This window comes from Aquarana catesbeiana, linkage group LG07 (genome assembly GCF_042186555.1).
Source record: "Aquarana catesbeiana isolate 2022-GZ linkage group LG07, ASM4218655v1, whole genome shotgun sequence".
NCBI lineage: Eukaryota > Metazoa > Chordata > Amphibia > Anura > Ranidae > Aquarana > Aquarana catesbeiana.
This window is the reverse complement of record NC_133330.1, coordinates 167,892,653-167,913,485: the sequence shown is the minus strand read 5'-3', so window position 1 is coordinate 167,913,485 and position 20,833 is coordinate 167,892,653. Positions and strand designations below refer to the sequence as shown.

Here is a 20,833-nt window from a genome sequence, read left to right as displayed (position 1 = left end):
AACTTTGTGTGACCGTGTGTATGCAAGACAAGTTTGAGCCAACATCCGTCGGAAAAAATCCTAGGATTTTGTTGTCGGAATGTCCGAACAAAGTCCGACCGCGTGTAGAGGGCATGACACCTGTGCTAACAAAAGAATCACTGACATGATATCAGCTGGTCCTTTTGTGGCAGGGCTGAATTGCAGTGGAAATGTTTTTTTTGGGGGGGGATTAAGTTCATTTTCATGGCAAAGAGGGACTTTGCAATTAATTGCAATTCATCTGATCACTCTTCATAACATTCTGGAGTATATGCACATTGCCATAATAAAAACTGAGGCAGTAGACTTTGTGAAAATTTATATTTGTGTCACTCTCAAAACTTTTGGTCAGGGCTGTATATATATATATATATATATATATATATATATATATATATATATATATATATATATATACATATATACAGTATCCACAAAAGTGAGTACACTCCTCACATTTTTGTAAATATTTTATTATATCTTTTCATGTGTCAACACTGAAGAAATGACACTTTGCTACAATGTAAAGTAGTGAGTGTACAGCTTGTATAACAGTGTAAATTTGCTGTCCCCTCAAAATAACTCAACACACAGCGATTAATGTCTAAACCGCTGGCAAAAAATGTGAGTACACCCCCTAAGTGAAAATGTCCAAACTGGTTAACCACTTGACCTCTGGAAGGTTTTACCCCCTTCATGACCAGGGCATTTTTTGCTCCTCAACACTGCGCTACATTAACTGGCAATTGGGTGGTCGTGTAGCACTGTATCCAAATGAAATTTATAGAATTTTTTTCATACAAATAGAGCTTTCTTTTGGTGGTATTTTATCACCACTGGGTTTTTTTACATTTTGTATTATATAAAGGAAAAAAAGACCAAAAATTTTGAAAAACCAAAACTGTATTTTTTTCTCATAATTTCTTCCTAAATTTAGGGCAAAATGTATTTGCTACAAGTCTTTGGTAAAAAACGTACAAGCATAAAAAAAAAAAAAAGTGTATATTAACCACTTAAGGACCTGAAGGATTTGCCCCCCTTAACGACAAGGCCATTTTGTCATGTGACACTGTACCCAAAAAAAATTGATGTAATTTTTTTTTCCACAAATAGAGCTTTCTTTTGGTGGTATTTGATCACATCTGCGGTTTTTATTTTTTGCGCTACAAACAAAAAAAGAGTGACAATTTTGAAAAAAAACAATACTTTTTACTTTTTGCTATAATATATATTACAAAAAACAAAACAAAACACATTTATTCATCAGTTTAGGCCGACATACAGTGGGGACGGAAAGTATTCAAACCCCCTTACATTTTTCACTCTTTGTTATATTGCCGCCCATTCGCTAAAATCATTTAAGTTCATTTTTTCCTCATTAATGTACACACAGCACCCCATATTGACAGAAAAACACAGAATTGTTGACATTTTTGCAAATGTATTAAAAAAGAAAAACTGAAATATCACATGGTCCTAAGTATTCAGACCCTTTGCTCAGTATTTAGTAGAAGCACCCTTTGATCTAATACAGCCATGAGTCTTTTTGGGAAAGATGCAACAAGTTTTTCACACCTGGGTTTGGGGAACCTCTGCCATTCCTCCTTGCAGATCCTCTCCAGTTCTGTCAGGTTGGATGGTAAACGTTGGTGGACAGTCATTTTTTAGGTCTCTCCAGAGATGCTCAATTGGGTTTAAGTCAGAGCTCTGGCTGGGCCATTCAAGAACAATCACAGAGTTGTGAAGCCACTCCTTCATTATTTTAGCTGTGTGCTTAGGGTCATTGTCTTGTTGGAAGGTAAACCTTCGGCCCAGTCTGAGGTCCTGAGCACTCTGGAGAAGGTTTTCATCCAGGATATCCCTGTACTTGGCCGCATTCATCTTTCCCTCGATTGCAACCAGTCGTCCTGTCCCTGCAGCTGAAAAACACCCCCACAGCATGATGCTGCCACTACCATGCTTCACTGTTGGGACTATATTGGACAGGTGATGAGCAGTGCCTGGTTTTCTCCACACATACTGCTTAGAATTAAGGCCAAAAAGTTCTATCTTGGTCTCATCAGACCAGAGAATCTTATTTCTCACCATCTTGGAGTCCTTCAGGTGTTTTTTTTATAACTGTAAAGTTATAGTATAACTGCGGCGGCTGGTCCTTAAGTGGTTAAATGGTTTCTGTGAAAGTTATGGCATCTATAAACTATGGTTTATACTGGTATTTACGCAGCTTTAGATTCTATACTGTAATGATGGTGATCAGCCACTTATAGTGGGACTGTGATAGGATGGAGGGCAATCTAGCGCTAACAGACACTATCTAGGGTCACTAGCTGACACTGACATTGCTAGTGACACTAATACAGTGATCAGTGATCATACTTTACACTGACAATGTACTAATGACACTAGCTGGAAAGTGGTTAACATCTACGGGCAATCGAGGGATTAGCTGTGTGCCTAACTAAGTGTAATGTGTGCTCCTTTGTCTCCCTGCTTTTTTAGGGAGAAGAAACATCCAGGTTACTGTACCTATGCACACAGAGTTCTGTGTAAATACAGAACTCTGTTTGTGACTGGACACAGCCAATCATCAGGTTTCATCCAAAATCAATGGCTAAAATCTGCTTCAAAACTCCTGCTGTGTCCAATCACAGGATGGGTTGGCATGGGGCGTGTAAGAAAGCATGAGATAAAAGAAAGAAAAAAACATTGATCTCATGCTTTCCAGAAAAAAAGTCTTTCCCTAACCAGAAATGACAATATGCTCATTCCTTAAAGTCTCCTAGATCATAGAGATGTTCCTGGACATTCTAGTCCCCATTCACCTCTATTGTCATTTGCCGCCGATCTGATCCCGGGCTCTCCGATAGGATGTAAGATGCCGGAAAAGAAGGAAAGCGCACTGGACAGCAGCAGGGGCGACCCATCCCATTGCTTCTAAAAGCGATCCAGCAGCTAATCAGCCACTCAGATCGCTTTTAGTAGAAAGGGAATCGGCTGCTGAAAAAAACAATGCTGGGGTTATGGCTGACAGCTGCAGTCATGGCCTCAGTAAACCACTTCAAAACTGCAATGTATATATACGTATTGTGGTCTTGAAGTAGTTAAATGAGAAATGAAGTTCCGCTGTAACAGACAGTGAACCAGCATGCTTTTATTGCATATACAAAGTCTCTTCTGCAATAAAATGCCCCCACCTGCCTGTGCACTCCTCTGTGCTGTAAACTGTGCCCTACACACATTGGAAAGCTCAGCACCTGGTGACAGCTCACATGCCCAGTCAATGGTGTTCCGTCGTAAGTATCGAAGGGCGTAAAGAACTGGACTTTATATCCCCTTTAACAGATTTAAAGGAAACCCATGCCGGCCTCTAAGGAAAGCTGCACTGCAATCCCAAACAGTGATGGCTCTGCCTCTTTGGCTCTCCCCTGCCGGGCCACAGAACACCTTCCTGTTATTGAGATGAGCTTATGTGCTTTACTCACATTTATTTTGTTTAACTAGTTTTGGACTCTATCAACCTTAGGCCGTTGTAGTCCACTTTTATGACATTTATTAAAAACTCAGACATAAAACCACAATAAAACAAGACTGATACAAAGCTGCTGTAGAAAAAGACCATCAAGTATACCGCTTTTAATTGTGTAATTTTCTATGTTATACTATAACTAAGCACTATCATGTTAATTTATATACAGAGATCGAAGAGAATACAGTATTTATGAATACATTTGCTTTCTCTTTGTCTTTAATGACCAATCCATGTTATCATTTTTAGGATCTACGTGCTCAGGAAACTATATACTGTTTATAAAGGATTTTTTATCTTTTCTTGCTCCAGTGTTGTCAAGTTACTTAGAAAATTTTAGAGTCACCTGATATTGGGTGTTCTCTCCCAGTCCCAGATTTAGAGAGGCCTGCCACATGCGCCAAGGACTGAGGTGCTGGAGATATAGTCTGAAATCCTGGCTGCCTTCTCCTCCCATCCAGAAGCCTAAGCCAATATCTCCCACTCAGTGCCTACCATAGGCATGTTCAGGGGGTGTGCTGAGTGTGCCTGGGCACACCCTAATCACCCCGTGCACTAGGGCTGATGATAAGACAGTACAGCCTGCCCTCCTGTACCGGGCCCGTGTCCTATTAGTTCAACAAAGGGGCATGAGCACCTGCCGAGCAGAAGGACCGGCTGTATTGCCTTATTGCAAATACTGATCCTCTTGTTTCTCCCCCTGCAGCGCTGCTGGTTTCTCCTCCTCTCCCACCCTCCAGCTCCTCAATTGATCAACTTGGGTACAACCAGCCTGTCAGATCTTTCATGTGATTATTGCCAGGGGCTATAGCTGCTAGCAGTAATTACTGTGTGTTCTCCTGGACAGCTCCCCCTGCCACTCCGGGAGAATAAAATAGCTCCACGGGAGGGATTCCCCCATCAGCACTCACTGTGTTGATGGTAGAATCAAGTGGTTTTTTTTTGTTTTTTTTTGCTGCAACCCATGGCAGTAGACAGTAGACCAACAAACCATAACATTAATAATACAGACTGTCTATTGAAATAAAAATTGGCTGCAGCTCTTTATTATTATTGGTTTTAAATAATTCAATTATAAATTTTATTTAGACATCCTTAAAAATTCAAACCACTTAAAACATTTTAAAGCCAGCTCAGTCACTATAACTCGACTTGCATCCAGAATAAATGAAATCTAAAATAATGCCTGACACACACAGGGAGTTTTCTTTCTTTCAACCCAGCAGGCTGAACGAAAAAAAAAACTCAAGCGATATGTGTGTTCTGACAAGGGGACTTCATTTGGGTTCAGTGTTGCATGGCCTCGCAATTGCCAGTAAGGCTGGGATCACATTTATGCTAATTGGATGCCTTTTGAACCACATCCAATTCTCCAATTCGCTTGACATGTGAAACAGAAGCCTTTTCTATGGAGCCAGTTCACATATCTGCAGGCCAGCCGTGGTGTGTTTTTAAAAAAGAGTCCTGTGCCTTTTTCAGTCCAGATCAGGTACGATTTCAAGTAAAAATTTGTACCTGAACCAGTGAACAAAACCGCACTGACTTCTTTTAAAAATTACGCTGAAGCTGCAGCCGTACACATGTGAGCTGGGCCTTGAAGTAGTGCAGTGCTGAATAGCAAAAAAATGTCTGGTCTTGAAGAGGGTAAAGTGCCAGACCGAAGAAAAAAAATAGCCGCCATTGCAATAGGTACCAAACTTCCAGCACTGAAACTAAGGTCTCCTTCACACAGGGTGTACTATACCATACACCTGTGCAGCTCTGTGTTTACTCAATGTTCCGTGCAGTCCCATTAATGTCAATTGGGACACAGCAGATTCACTGACACAATATGTGGGTGCGGGTTCCCAACACTCTAACGGCTACATCTGCAGAAGAGCTTGTTCTGTTGAAAAACAAGAGACTTAGGCCCCTTTCACACTGGGGCGGTAGGGAGCGTCGGCGGTAAAACAGCGCTATTTTTAGCACTGTTTTACCGCGGTATTCGCCCGCTAGCGGTTTGGTTTTAACCCCCCCGCTGGCGGCCGAAAAAGGGTTAAATCCACTCGTATAGCGCAGCTATAGCCGCGGTATTGCCGCGGTATAGCCGCACTGTCCCATTGATTTCGATGGGCAGGAGCGGTTTAGGAGCGGTGAATACACCGCTCCTTCACCGCTCCAAAGATGCGGCTGACAGATTTTTTCTTCTCCTGCCAACGCACCGCTTCAGTGTGAAAGCCCTCGGGCTTTCACACTGAACAAACAGCGGAGGCTGTTTTGGGGCAGTTTGCAGGCAGTATTTTTAGCGCAATAACGCCTGCAAACCGCCCCAGTGTGAAATGGGCCTTACAGGCAGGTTCACCAGGTGAAAAGAAAGAAAGCCTAAAAAACAAAACAAATGCAACCATCACATTTACAAATTGATAAGCTGCAATATAATAAATGTTTGCACAGTGATGTTGGAACAGGACGGGGCCATCCCCAAACTGTTCCCACAAAGTTGGGAGCATGAAGTTGTCGCGTACACGCGATCGGATTTTCGAATGTGCGATCGTGTGTACGCAGCATTGCAGTTCCCTTCACTGGAACTAAGGGGCCAAGCCCAACTCCTGGAAAACAACCCAACACCATAATCCCCCTCCACCAAATGATTTGGACCAGTGCACAAAGAAAGACCCATAAAGTCATGGATGAGCGAGTTTGGGGTGGAGGAGCTGGCCTGGGGCACAGAGTCCTTACCCCAACCAGATAGAACACTTTTGGGATGAATTAGAGTTGAAACTGCGAGCCAGGCATTCCTGTCCAACATCAGTGCCTGAGCTCACAAATGCGCTTCTGGAAGAATGGTCAAACATTCCCATAGACACACTCCTAAACATTGTGGACAGCCTTCCCAGAAGAGTTGAAGCTGTTATACAGTAATACTTTGGATTACGATCAGAATTTGTTCCAGAAGCATGCTTGCGATCCAAAGCACTCATATATCAAAGCGAGTTTCCATATAAGAAATAATGGAAACTCAGATGGTTCGTTCCACAACCACTGCTGGTGTATGCAGTACTGTATGTGTCCAGAGGTGTGGGGGCGCTGGTGTATGCAGTACTGTATGTGGCAATAGGTGTGGGGGTGCTGGTGTATGCAGTACTGTATGTGGCAATAGGTTTGGGGGTGCTGGTGTATGCAGTACTGTATGTGGCCAGAGGTGCGGGATGCTGGTGGCTCCCAGCGCTTTTCATGGAGAACTCAGACATGCTCGGAGATGCTCAGAGACACTCGGGAACTGTTGACACTTTCGGGTGCTCCAACACATGTTATGCCCACCCCACCCAGCTGGGAGTGTCTCCGGGCGTCTCAGAGTTCTCCACAAAGCACTGGGAGCCACCAGTGCCCCCGGACCTCTGGCCACAGTCAGCGCTCGCATATCAAGTCAAAATTTTAAAAAAATGTTGCTCGTCTTTCAAAATGCTTTACTCGTAATCCAAGGTATTACTGTAGCTGAAAAGGGTGGGCCAACTCAATATTGAACCTGACGGACTAAGACTGGAATGCCATTAAAGTTCATGTGCGTGTAAAGGCAGGCGCCCCAATACTTTTGGCAATACAGTGTATATACAGTATCTCATCTCAACTTCCTATCTCAACATCTCAAATCACCAAATAATAGCTATAGCAGTGGCGGTGCGTCCATTAGGGGTGCTGCCCCCTCTCTCCAGCCACCCCCTCTGTGTACTATGGATAGATTCATGCATTGCATGAATCTATCCACGGCCGATGTAGACACCCCCTATTCAGGTGTCCGGCCCCTTTTCAGGCGCCGGGCGTCTGAATTATAGCGGCGAGGGGGTGTTTTTGAAGCACCTGATTAGAGCCATAGACTCTAATAGGTGTCAAAAAAGGTGACCTGCGAGCGTAATCCATTGCGCTCACAGTGCACCCAGGTGTGTTAGCAAAGCAAATGAATATTTGCTTTGCTAACACAGAACCGCCTCTCAGCCAATCAAGAGGTCCGGATGTAATACCGGGCACCTGATTGGCTGAAGGCACAGGCGCTCCCATTGGCGCCAAGGAATACAGGAATAAGACACGCACGGAGGAGTCTGAGGACACACAGGAGCCATTGCCTTGCTACCGTCCCACAGCTTGCCAACTGTCCCGCTGCCTGACCCACCACCACGATGGGGTAAGTGCCGGGTAGACAGCGGGCGGGGGCCACAAAGGCTGCATATGATGGGCACAGTTGGCTGCATATGATGGACACAGAGTCTGCATATGATGGGCACAGGTGGCTGCATATGATGGGCACAGAGTCTGAATATGATGCGCACAGTGGCTGCATATGATGGGCACAGGTGGCTGCATATGATGGGCACAGGTGGCTACATATTATGGGCACAGAGTCTGCATATGATGGGTACAGTGGCTGCATATGATGGGCACAAGTGGCTGCATATGATGGGCACAGATGGCTACATATGATGGGCACAGTTGGCTGCATATGATGGGCACAGTTGGCTGCATATGATGGGCACAGGTGGCTGCAAATGATGGACACAGGTGGCTGCATATGATGGGCAAAGGTGGCTGCATATTATGGGCACATTTGGCTCCATATGATGGGCACAGTGGCTGCATGTGCTGGGCACAAAATCTGCATATGATGGGCACAGTTGGCTACATAATATGGACACAGGTGGCTGCATATGATGGGCACAGTAGCTGCATTTGTTGGGCACAGAGTCTGTATAAGATAGGCACAGTTTGCTGCAGATGATGGGCACAGTTGTCTGCATATGATGGGCACAGTTGGCTGCAGATGATGGGCACAGGTGGCTGCATATGACGGGCACAGTGGCTGCATATGATGGGCACAGATGGCTGCATATGATGGGCACAAGTGGCTGCATATGATGGGCACAGGTGGCTGCATATGATGGGCACAGTGGCTGCATTTGCTGGGCACAGTTGGCTGCAAATGATGGGCACAGTTGGCTGCATATGATGGGCACAGTGGCTGCAACTGATGGCACAGTGAGGCTGCAATTGATGATTTTGTTTCAGTATTTTTCAGTTTGTTTGTGCCCCACCAAAAATTTTTGAGCACCAGCCGCCACTGAGCTATAGAAAACACATCTGCAAGAAATATTGTTAGAAAATATACTCAAAGCCAGCTTCTACTCAGAGAATAGGTGAAGGTGGCACTATATTCTTCTGGCGAGATCCTGGGAACCCTGGGGATCACAAATCTCATGAGAAGATACTCCTGGGCTTTCTGTAGCACCTCCTCACAAGATTTGGGATACTCTGTGTTCCCACGATCTCAGAAGGATTGTGACATCACACTCTTTAATGCAGAATCTAGCCTTATGGGTATGTATATTTTCAAACTATTTTTCTCCGCATGTTTTTTTTCACAGGAATTATGTGGCAAATTTGAAAGGAATGTGAGGTCTGATGTAATAACCAGACTTTGTATGTTAGTGCAAGGCCTGCTTAAAAGGAAAAAAAAAAAGCATACGATAAATAGAATAATTAAATAGAGTCACCATAGAGTGGAGAAAATAGAAACCCAAATAGTAGAAAAACAGGGGGCACCACATCCCAATATAACTATAGAAACAATACTAAATACTAGTAGGGCTCCCAAGGAGTCACACAACAATTAATTGTAAAAATCAAAATAGTAAAACAGCACATGTAGAAATAAGTTCCAAACATCAATTGTTATGCCTTTGATGTATACTAAAGAGAACTTTGAGAATTATGAGGGGAGTCCAAAATCGTTCTCAACATGTTTTGCGGAATGCCACTTCTCCGGAAGAATGAAAGAATCATAACAACGTTTCTAAATGTGTACAAACATAGATATTGCCTGCATAAAACATAGGTATAATAATGCACAAGTGGTTACAAAATATCTGGAAATGTTAGTGGCAGTTTTAGTGCTTCAGTGCAATAAGGAAAGTTCTCTTTAGTATACATTGAAGGCATAACAATTAATGTCTGGATTTTAATTCTACATGTGCTGTTCTGCTATTTTGATTTTGTCAATAAAAATTTCTCATTACATTTTTAACTAATTGTTGTGTGCCAGTAAAGTCTTACTAGTTCTTTAGTAACATTTCCATATGATAAATAGAACATAAAGTATGGACACAAGGACACATATGTGGAATTAATCTCCTGCTTTTGAGGACATGCTTCTTAAAGTTACCCATAATCTAATTTCAGAATTTGGTTTCTTATTTTAGAAATCACCTGTGTTAAATGTGATTCCTTCCTTCCTCTATTAAAATATTTCTCCAGTATCAGCTCTGCCAATTCCTTCCCCTAAAAAGTACTTGCTAAGCTCTTGAAAGCTGTCCTAATATATTTTGATTTTCTTTAATAGTAATTGCTTTCTTTCTGCTGAATAGTACATTACAAGCAATTACATGAAAATTGCATAGATAGCTTTAAAAATCAAGATTTAAATGTTTGTTATTGATAAACTTAATGTCCTTTAAATTACTTTTTACGTCCTAAAGGTAAAAAATATATTATTACTAGCATAAGCTGAAAATGTTTAGGCGTGTAACCTTCCTGCTATAAATATATGTTAGGTAATGCAAGTCTCTTGTGCTTAAATGCTGAACTAACTGTCCACTTGTACGTTTTGAGCCCAGTTGTAACAGATTCCTAACATGAAGTGCATAGGTCTCCAGTTTCTCATTCGTACGGTATATTGGCATACAGAGCCAAAAGGTTGTGTTAATGCACATTACTTTTGCAGAACTAAACAGTAATAAGAGCCTAGCCACAAACATTTTAATGAAGGTAATCCAATGTTTATACACTCTCAGCACTCAGTTTGGTGAACTCTTCAAAATAACCAATCACAAATGGGCATCTTTGATAATATGAATCTGTATTCTTAAATTGTAATAACAAAGCAGCTTTACCTTTCCATTTTATTGGTTATTTACTTGCAATATTCCTTGTTAAGCAGAGGAGTCAGGCTATAGGTCCATCCTATCTTATGCCTGATCTCAGTACTGACAAGAGATACTCAAAGGCTGTCATATCACAAAGGTGCCGTATACTTGAATAGAAACAAAAAGCTTTGATAACTGACAATTTTGTCCTCCTCCAGCAGCCCATAGAGAGTATAATTTACCAGTCTTAAATTTAAGCTGGAGATCAGCTTCCCCTCTGACAGGAAGAGAAACAAGTGAATAACAGTACAAAAGGCTGTACCATTAAAATCAAGTGTAAATATAAATCCCTTTTTTTGACTACATATCGTTAAATTGGTGAAATTAACAGGCCACTTCTGAAGTTTTACCCAATGTCTAGTACCGTTAAACAAAAAAAACAATTTAAGTAGAAAAAACAACCTTACCTGCCCAACCCCGACTCGACCCTGCTTACCCTAGGACTGGGGTTGAAAAGGATTGAGTGGGCTTTTTTGTCTACTTTACATTTTTTCAGAAAATTCCTAGCACCAAATGATTATGGTAATTAAGGTTCCTGCAGCTCTCTACACATGATCAACATGGTTGGTGTATACTAATGTGTCAGTTAGTTCCCTTATAGCCTGATTGCGTAAAAAGCACTGTGGCTACACACAGTGGAACATTGATGAGACGTCCAAGGAACATTTATTTTGCTTACCTTTCAGGGATGTCATCTCTTCGGACCTGTTTTTGATACCATGATTAGTAACACCATGCATGGTAGGAGTGTGCTCCTTCCACAAAGCAGGAGATCTGTGGAAGCAACATCTCCCTTGAGAGTAATGTGACAGACCTGACCAGAACAGGAGCTTTTGGAGGGGACTGCAGGGTAGCCTCTTGCCTACTGACTATGGGCCCTGGCTTTTGAGCAGGCGCTATTCTTGGGAGGTGTGTGCCTGGGGGACCCTTGGGGTGGTCTTGCTTCAGATTCAAGTCCATGTCTCCCTAAAACACACAGACTCTGGGAACTGGAGGACCCAGATACATATTTGGGGCCTCTATGCCCAAACCAGAAATGACTGCTTTAGACTATAAAACTTAGTGTTTATTATAATATAATCAGATCAAACCAACCCGATACTCGGGTCTCCTGCTATAATCTGTTAAAGGCGTTATGTATGTCTTTGCCCCATTGCGTACCCATAGCTCCCAACTGTCTCTGATTTTGAGGGACTGTCTCTGATTTGGAACACAGTCGTTCTGTCCCTCTTTCATCCTCATTTGTCCCTCATTTTGGTCTGAACTATAAAGTTGCATATAACAGTGGTTCTCAACCTCAGTCCCCAAGTACCCCCAACAGGCCATGTTTTGGAAATTTCTCTTAGATACAATAGCTGTCCAAGATACCAAGCCATTGATTCTGATTTAAAGCACCTGTGCAAGATAAAGGAAAACCTGCAAATCTGTGATTAATGTTGTGTCCAATTTACCTTGTTATCGAACCAGTGTGAGATGTTATGTGTTTATGCATATGATAATATGTAATGTACTTTGTGTATCCAGGGTTGTGGGCTTGTTGCATGGGCACCTAGGCTTTTTAAGTGACTAGTTGTTAATTAGTTCATGTTAATTAGATCAATATCAGCTATTAGTTGCTAGATGCAGATTAGCATACTGTTTATGTTGGCTGTTCCTTAGATGTGCTAATTGCTTAGGATAATTTGATCAAGCTTTTATTTGATTTTGTGTGATATATAAATTCTGTGTGACTTTACAATAAAGAGAGTTCCAGATTGCACCTAAGCTCATGTTTAGGTCTTGGCTGCTCAGCTATGATGCCTGGTTTCTGGTTCCAGACTTGAGGGATCTATATCTTGACGGAAGCACCCAAGCTGGATGCTGGTTGTTCCGTCACAAGTAGGTACTCATAGGCCTTCAGAGCCTAACTGCTATTTAAGTTATATAACCTGGAACTAGAGGTCTGCTAAGCCTTCTGATAGGCTTTCTGCATGAAGGTGCGCTCCCTATTCTAGAAGTAGGGGTCTGTATGTACTTTCAAACATGTTCCCAAACAGTTTGCATTTCTGCCATTTGGGTGCTCAGGACACCCCCTTTAGCCTGTTGTCTAACTCTTTGTGTGTGGCATCCTTTTCAGCTGCCACTCATCCTTCTTGTGCTACTACATTCAGTAATGGCCTGCGTTCCTCACATGCTGGGACCACTTGTTCCTGTGCAGGTAGGAACTTGGGGCTGGGAGTTGCCTCCCATCTGGAATTACACTCCCTTGTACAAGTGAACAGTACATCCCTAGACGCTATTGAATCGCTATGGTAGTTGGTACCCCTCAGCGTTTCCCCTCTATAGAGGAACCTCTGATTTACTTGGTAAGTCAGGCCCAGCTTCTCTTACTCCCTTTTTTTTTAAAATTAACCTGACCCCTCTGCATTCTTTGGGGGCATCTGCTGCTTTTTACAGCTCTGGACTTTTTGTTCATTCCAGTACATTTTCCTAGCATCCCTATTGTGGAACGCTTAGACGACCTTCCAAAGCCTCTTCAGCCTTTTTGACATGTCTAGTACATCCAGAGCCTGAAGAGGTTAAACAAGTTCGTGACTTTAAACTTTAATGTAAATTTCTCTTTTTTTCTAATAAATCCCAGCACTACCTGCTCACTTGACTGCTTGAATCTAATTGAAAATACATGATGGTCTGTATAAGCTGGTAGACTTGGAAGGCGTATGTCCTTCCTCTAGTTTATTCTGCTGAGTGGGTAGATTGAATACTCTTGAATAACAGAAGATCAATGTATTATGCTATATTGACTATTCATAATGGTAAATACACTTTAATATATTCACGTGTCTTCTTTTTATATTTACCTGATTACGTTATGTAACTTAGAACTCTTTATTGAAAAAAACTGAAAGAACAACTTTCATTGAAATGTATATAGTATTAGGTCTCAGAGATTTAACTGATAACTTAAACAAAGGGATAACTTTATCATAATATACTATAAGATAAAAAAAGTAATCATACATCTTTTATGTGGACAAACAAGACAATATTGTCTTACAAAAGTTGTTTTATTTTCTATGCAGTCTATAGACAAAATTATGTATGAAAATAGATTTTTTTTTTAATGTTGATTATTGTTAGTTTTAATGTAAGTAGCATTACTATAGATACAAAGTATACATTTTATTCTATAATTTGTTTTGTTATAATGGCACTAAAATAACATTTCTTGGACAAAGAATGTCAAAGCTATTTGCAAATGAAACTAAGGCTTTATTTTATGCAATATTGAAAAAAATAAAACTTAAAATAAATATTAAGCAAACCATCACAGGTGTGACTTTTGTACAACCCTCTCCAGTTGCATGTGTTGCTTCATGTGAGCAGTCGGGGGGTCAGTGAGGCAGTAAAACTGTTGCTAAACCGCCCGTCTTTACTACTCCCTTTGCCACCTGTTTAAACAAGGCCTAAAAAAAGAAGTGGTAATGGTTAAAATTATTTTTAATATTTTGTCAATCAAAAAAAAAAGAAAAAAATCTAAAATCAATTTACAAACACAGCGCACAACCATTCTTTACCGCCTCAAATCTTTATTTATTACTGGGTTTCCCAGTGCAAACAAGGGGGTATAAAAAAAAAGCTGGGTACTGCTGAAACTTCTGTTCCCACTCGGTGGTTTCCCTCCTTACATTGATTGCTTTATTGTAGTCCTACTCCTTTTTCCTGAAAAAACTGAGAAAGGAGGCTATGACCAACCACAGTGCATTTGGCCATAGTATTGCTTCTTAGCCCATTGAAACATGTTCATGTATAAAATTAGCAAACAGAAGCAGTGAAACAGCAGTCTAAAGATCCCCTTTAGAATAATATTGTGAAATGCCTTGTTTAGCTTGTATGTATGGAGTTCATGTGACAATCACAACCTTTCTCCGCACTTCACTGTGAGATCAGTTGGTGGAACTAGCAGGCAACTTTTGACACTTTTATGGTTGCTTTCTCTTGGCCCACACAGAGCAATTGGTGCTGTTGCTGTCATATATGGTTCTAGAATAAATAACATTTTTATTTTTAAAGAAAAATAGTAAATACAATTTTTTTTTGCATTGTAAATGACAATATAAATGGAGAATCACTGTCAATCACCCTTTGGTACCTACCCCCAAAGTTGCTGCATAATATGTCATGTGGGGTGGCTAGCTGGGGAGACAAAGACTTTTGTCAGTCATCCTGCTGGAGCTGCCCCTTGAAGCTATTGCACATTGTCACATGGGGCGGGTAACTGGGGAGAGCCTCTATCAGTCGACCTGCTGGAGCCATCCCGCTAGGTGAAGAAAAGAGTCAAGTGGGGTGGCTTCCAGAGGAGAAAGGAGGAAGTGAACGGCTTTTCTGTGGAGAAGAAGCAGAGCATGTGCACTGTGATTGGCAACGTAGAACACAGAGGATCAGCTGCAATAGCAATGCCTCTCAGAATAAGGAAGTCAATTGTAATGGCAGGACCAACTACGTATTTACTAGCAAAAAATGTATACACCATAGAAAGGTTATGGACACAAGCAGAGAAGCACTGAAGCTTTAACATCCCTAAAATTCACAAATCAAAATGACATGATTGAGATTACATTTTAAGAACTAGTGAAAATAGAGAGGTATAGGTCCCAAGGATTTATCTGCTGTTAGTGGTTAGGAAAATTATATATTTTCTCAAATAACACACATTGGTTGACATTTTAAAAGGGTTTTAGCTTCTCTGGATCAACGGTGTCTTTTAGGGATTGTACTTTTTATTTTTCATTTTTAATCAAACATTTTTAACCAACAATTATATTTTTAATTAAGAACAGAGGACCCATGTCCAATAATTATAGAAAAAGGATTGGAAGAGTACAAAACTCTCTTAAAAAAGGGCAGGACTTTGTGAGCACAACACGAGGCAAAAAAAAAAAAAAAAAAAAAAATATATATATATATATATATATATATATATATATATATATATATATATTTCAAAAGGTTAGGTCCCCCATGCTTGCTTGTCAATGCGTTTCGCATCTTATTTCTTCCTCAGGACAAAATGGGTAGGTGCTGATATAAAATAAAAAATGTAACAAACAAGAAAAAGAACATAAAAAAGTACCAATGGTATTGTAGTTGTGTATACATGTACGTATATGCATCTTGGAAAACATACATATAAGGGGAAAGAAACAAGTTGACAAACAAGCATGGAGGAGCTCATGGACCTAACCTTTTGATATCAATACATATATGTTTTTTTCCTATACATTAACGGACTCTTCATCGACTCTTCTAAAGGGACCATGCCTCCATGTCTGGTTATTTGGGCATCTATTGACCTTGTCCAGTAGAGGGTGTTGTTTGTCATTTGTGTAACTTTTTAACATTTGTATTAAAGATATATCATTTTTATAATTACTGTATTTATCGGCATATAACACGTACTTTTTCCCCCTTAAAATCAGGGGAAAATCGTGTGTGCGTGTTATACGCCAAACAGCTGCCTCAGAGGGCAAGGAAGGAACAAGCGGCACCAAAATAGACAGAGCTGAATCTCCTGTGTACTCTGCTCGCAGTCACGCCCAGTCCTGCCTCCTAGCATTGATGTCCCGCCATTGGAGCAGTGTTATGACCATCATAAGAGCCAGGCCAAGGGGTGGGACTGGGCGGGATGCCGAGCCGAGTACACAGGAGATCTGGCTCTGTTTATTTTGGCAATAACAAGGCTGCAGATGTGCACTGATCATGCTGCAAAGAGGGGCAAGACTGTAGGTGGGCACTGATCATGCTGCAATGATGGGAACTGATCAGACTGCAATGATTGGCAAGGCTGCAGATGGGCACTGATCAGACTGCAATGATTGGCAAGGCTGCAGATGGGCACTGATCAGACTGCAATGATTGACAAGGCTGCAATGATGTGCAAGGCTGCAGATGAGCATTGATCATGCTGCAATGATGGGCAAGGCTGCAGATGGGCACTGATCAGACTGCAGTGTTTGGCAAGGCTGCAGATGGGCACTGATCATGCTGCAATGATGGGCAAGGCTGCAGATGGGCACTGATCAGGCTGCAATGATGGGTAAGGCTGCAGATGGGCACTGATCATGCTGCAATGATGGGCAAGGCTGCAGATGGGCACTGATCAGACTGCAGTGATTGGCAAGGCTGAAGATGGGCACTGATCATGCTGCAATGATGGGCAAGGCTGCATATGCACACTGATCAGGCTGCAATGATGGGCACTGATCAGGCTGCAATGATGGGCAATGGCGAGGCTGCAGATGGGCACTGATACGGCTGCATTGATGGGCACTGAACCTTATTTTGCTTCAAAACTCTTTATTTAAAATGTAAGCTTTATCCTGAAACTTCTCTCTTAAAATTAAGGGGCATGTTATACGCCTGTACGTGTTATACGCCTGTACGTGTTATACGCCGATAAATACGGTGACTATTTTTGCCTTGTGTTGTGCCCACAAAGTCCTCCCCTTTTTTTGAGAGAGTTTTTTACTCTTTTAATCCTTTTTCTATATTTATAATTACTGTACAATAATCTGACTATGTATGGAATAATAGTGACTTATAAGTGGCAGTTATCAGTATTCTGTGCAATTTCTAGATAAGTCAGCAGTAATTTTAAAATAATCCTTACTAAAATGTAGCTTCATTGTAAAATTGTTTCTGTACTGATAAGATCCACAGGTGACTGTAAACTTAACAATCATCAAAAAAAACTCTTTTGTTAATACCATCTTGTGTTTGTTTACTGAATCTATAAAAGGATTTACATAGAATATTTGAAATTAATGTAATGTCTTTCTGTTTTTTTTTAACTCACCAGGTCCAGCTGGGAACTTCCTGATTTGAGGGAAGGAAGGGTAAAAGCCATCAGTGACTCAGATGGCGTAAGTTATCCTTGGTATGGAAACACGACTGAAACTGTGACCTTAATGGGTCCTACCAACAAAATTTCCAGGTTCTCCGTCAGCATGAATGACAACTTTTACCCGAGTGTGACATGGGCAGTGCCTGTCAGTGAAAGTAATGTGCCCTTACTCACAAGAATCAAAAGAGACCAAAGTTTTACGACATGGTTGGTAGCAATGAACATGAACACCAAGGAAAAAATCATTTTACAGACAATAAAATGGAGGATGAGGGTAGATATAGAGGTGGATCCTTCTCAGGTGTTGGGTAAACGGGCCAGATTGGTGGGAAGGACTCAGCAGGAACAGCCAAGACTTTTAAGCCGCATGGAGCCAATCCCAGCCAATGCACTGGTAAAACCTAATGCTAACGATGCACAGGTGCTAATGTGGAGACCGAAAAGGGGACAGCCTGTAATTGTTATTCCTCCAAAATAGGATCGGCTATGGTTTGATGAAAGAGTGCTCCAAATGAAGATGTTTTAAAGCTGTTCAAAGCTTTGAAGACAGTGCATGGGTTCAAAGAAACAAAAAAACTTTTAGCAGTATTTATTTAATGTGCGCATTTTTTTGAAAGTGAACAAAAGTTTTATACAGTCTATTTATTTAAATATAATTGTTCTTAGTGCCTGTGGCCAAAAAAAAAAGCGTAAAAAAGATTGGTACTGCAGGAGCATCATTGTGTTGGTCAAACATTTAATCCTCTTTATCAGGTTTGTTTGAATATCCAAAAAAAAACATTTCCGTTCCATGCATTTTTAGGTAAATTACAAAGAAACATAGATTTAGAGTGCTCCTGTACAATAAAGGGAATTTGTCAAAAAGCAACAGATCATCTATCTCAGAAGCCTTTGGTGGAAGCAGCCATTTCCACCTCACCAACCACATGCATAAGTTACAGGGAAATAAAGTAGAACCTTCTCAGCTTTACAGCAAATAAAGGCATTACCTTGAAATAGATGGCAGCTTTCATCAGAGGCTTCTGAGATAGCTGTTTGGATTTGTTATAGGTTTCCTTTAAGTTTCTCAGACAATACTTTTTGAAGTATAAACATGTACATGATAGTGGGATATTCTATGTATAGAAATAATTTCTGCAGAAAATATGCAATCATACATCAGCCTTTCAATTTGTTAATCTAATCATATATACATATATCATTGTTGAACTGAAATCCAAACAGAATAACTTTTTGTAAAGCATACATTCTGCTTTAATGGTAAATTAATAGGCAGTTTTTTACAACTTTTTAAATATATTTGAAACATTTGAAGTTATATGGGCAAGCATGAGTGTTTTAATATCTTTGTGGAATGAATTTGTGGATTGATTTCTAAGCGACCGTAATAACATTTTTGTTTCAACTTTCAATAAAGAAACATTACAGTCAAGACTGCGTTATATGCATATTAGATATGCTCATTAAATTGTGTTGAAGAATATCTTGTCTTTGGTTGTTAAGTTAAGCATTTTCCGTTATGAATGCTTTCTTTCTGTGTCACAGGAAAATGTATGAAAATGAATGTACATAATGTACCTAGTAGTGAAGATGTTGCAGCAGTGCTGACTTGCCAGTGTAGTACTGGGTCTGGTTTATTCACAAAGGAATAATGAACATTAAAGCCCAATTGTAGTTTTCAAAAAGCTGATAGTAAATTAAGGATGCATCAAAACAGCCAATTTTGGATGTCTAACTATTTTTATTTGTCCAAAGCTTGGCTATCCTCAACTGAAAACTCTACGCTTGTTTGGAGGCTGCAGCTAAACATTTCTGCACCATTTCTGTGTAAGAGACACACCCCTTGCCCCCAACCTTGTTACTACTACAGTGCAACAGTCATCAAAGCTTTCACTGACTGCAGTACTGTAGTGGTAACAAGGCGGTAGGGTAGGTGTGGAGTGAGGGAGGTAGGAGTTGATGGAACTCTGTGCCCTCCAGATAGGCACAGAGTTTTCAGCAGGAAATTGGGAGCTATAAAAAATAATTATATTAAGAACTTACTGTTTTGGTGCCTTCTCAGTATTTTAAAATTACAATTGGTTTTCAAAGTAAACCTAGGGAGTATGGGTGTAGCGCTGAAATGGTGGTAATAATTTAAAACAGATGTGTATAAAATACATTCAAATGGCACAAAGGGTAGCAGTCCATCCGGGGAGCTCCAATAAAAAAGGAAAATAGAAGAACTGTCACCGACACCCAATTTTACTGACTCTTACCGCCAGTGTATAGGATATACACATTGAACAAATAGATGAAAGGTCAGTTCCACAACTTCTATTCATCAAATGGTACACTAGTTAGGCAAGAAATCCTCTTTCACAGACCCACAGAAACAGAACTCCACAGAAACATTCAGTAGTTGCATACAGGGGAATGAAAGAACATTCTCATTGCGCAGACATCCATAAAAAGGCAATTTATTCAAAAATAAGCTAGGTATAAAACTCACATTAGATAAATAAAAAACAAGCTTGAGTAAAGCCAAAAGCTTCCAGCGCTTCCTACCAACAAGACGGCGGCCACTCCTCTGTCCACAAAACGTCGCTTGTCCCTTGTAACACCCAGGGTACGCAAGTGACTATGTTGTAGTGCCTTTTAGAAGTATTTATCCCACTTTGTGCTTTTCTTGTTTTGTTGCATTAAAACTTGGAATCAAAGTGAATTTTTGGGCTTTGTATCATGTGATATACACAACACGCACACAACTTTGAAGGTGCAAATTATTTTTATTGTGACAAACAATAATTGTTTTAAAAAACTGAAATCTGGAATGTGTCAGTTAAGTTTCCAGCAATGCCATTGTCCATTGACTCTGTAAATTTTTAGGTGATTTTCGCTGATAGAGATGAAAAAGCAATACTTAGAAGACTCACGTTTTTTTTTTTTGCCCATAGTTCCACTTTAAGGTTTTGTGTGGAAATGTACAGATATTGTTGCACCTAGAATCTTGAAATAACTGCAGAGGAGAGCAGGTTTCTCAACAACCTTGCATTTCTCCCCATCCCTCTACCAAGACATTAGCAGAGCTACATATGATGGACTAAGCTGTAGAAATATTAATGTATTATTGCTAAGAGAGCTAATGGGTGTTGGACAGAGATATGCAGAAGTAAGAGGGCTCATGAAACACAAAAATATTATTTCTGTGAAAAATATTTTAAGTACATTGTTTTAAATGATATTAATAAAAGATATATAATTATATACACATTATATTGCCAAAAGTATTGAGACGTCTGTCTTTACAAGCACATGAATTTTAGTGGCATCCAGTCTTAGTCTCTAGAGTTCAATATTGAGTTGGCCCACCCTTTGCAGCTATAACAGCTTTAACTCTTCTGGGAAGGCTGTCCACAAGGTTTAGGAGCGTGTCTATGGGAATGTTTGAACATTCTTCCAGAAGCACATTTG

General features: G+C 40.5%; 1 protein-coding gene across 1 annotated transcript in view; it reads left to right on the top strand.

Moving 5' to 3' along the window:
- Nucleotides 1-20,004, top strand: part of FAM78B (family with sequence similarity 78 member B) — a 128,797-nt gene extending 108,793 nt beyond the window's left edge. The window contains exon 2 of the mRNA XM_073592860.1: nt 17,336-20,004. Within this exon, the coding sequence (XP_073448961.1) occupies nt 17,336-17,858 (523 nt within the window). The 3' untranslated portion in view covers nt 17,859-20,004. The remainder of the gene's footprint in view (nt 1-17,335) is intronic.
- Nucleotides 20,005-20,833: the final 829 nt, after the last annotated feature.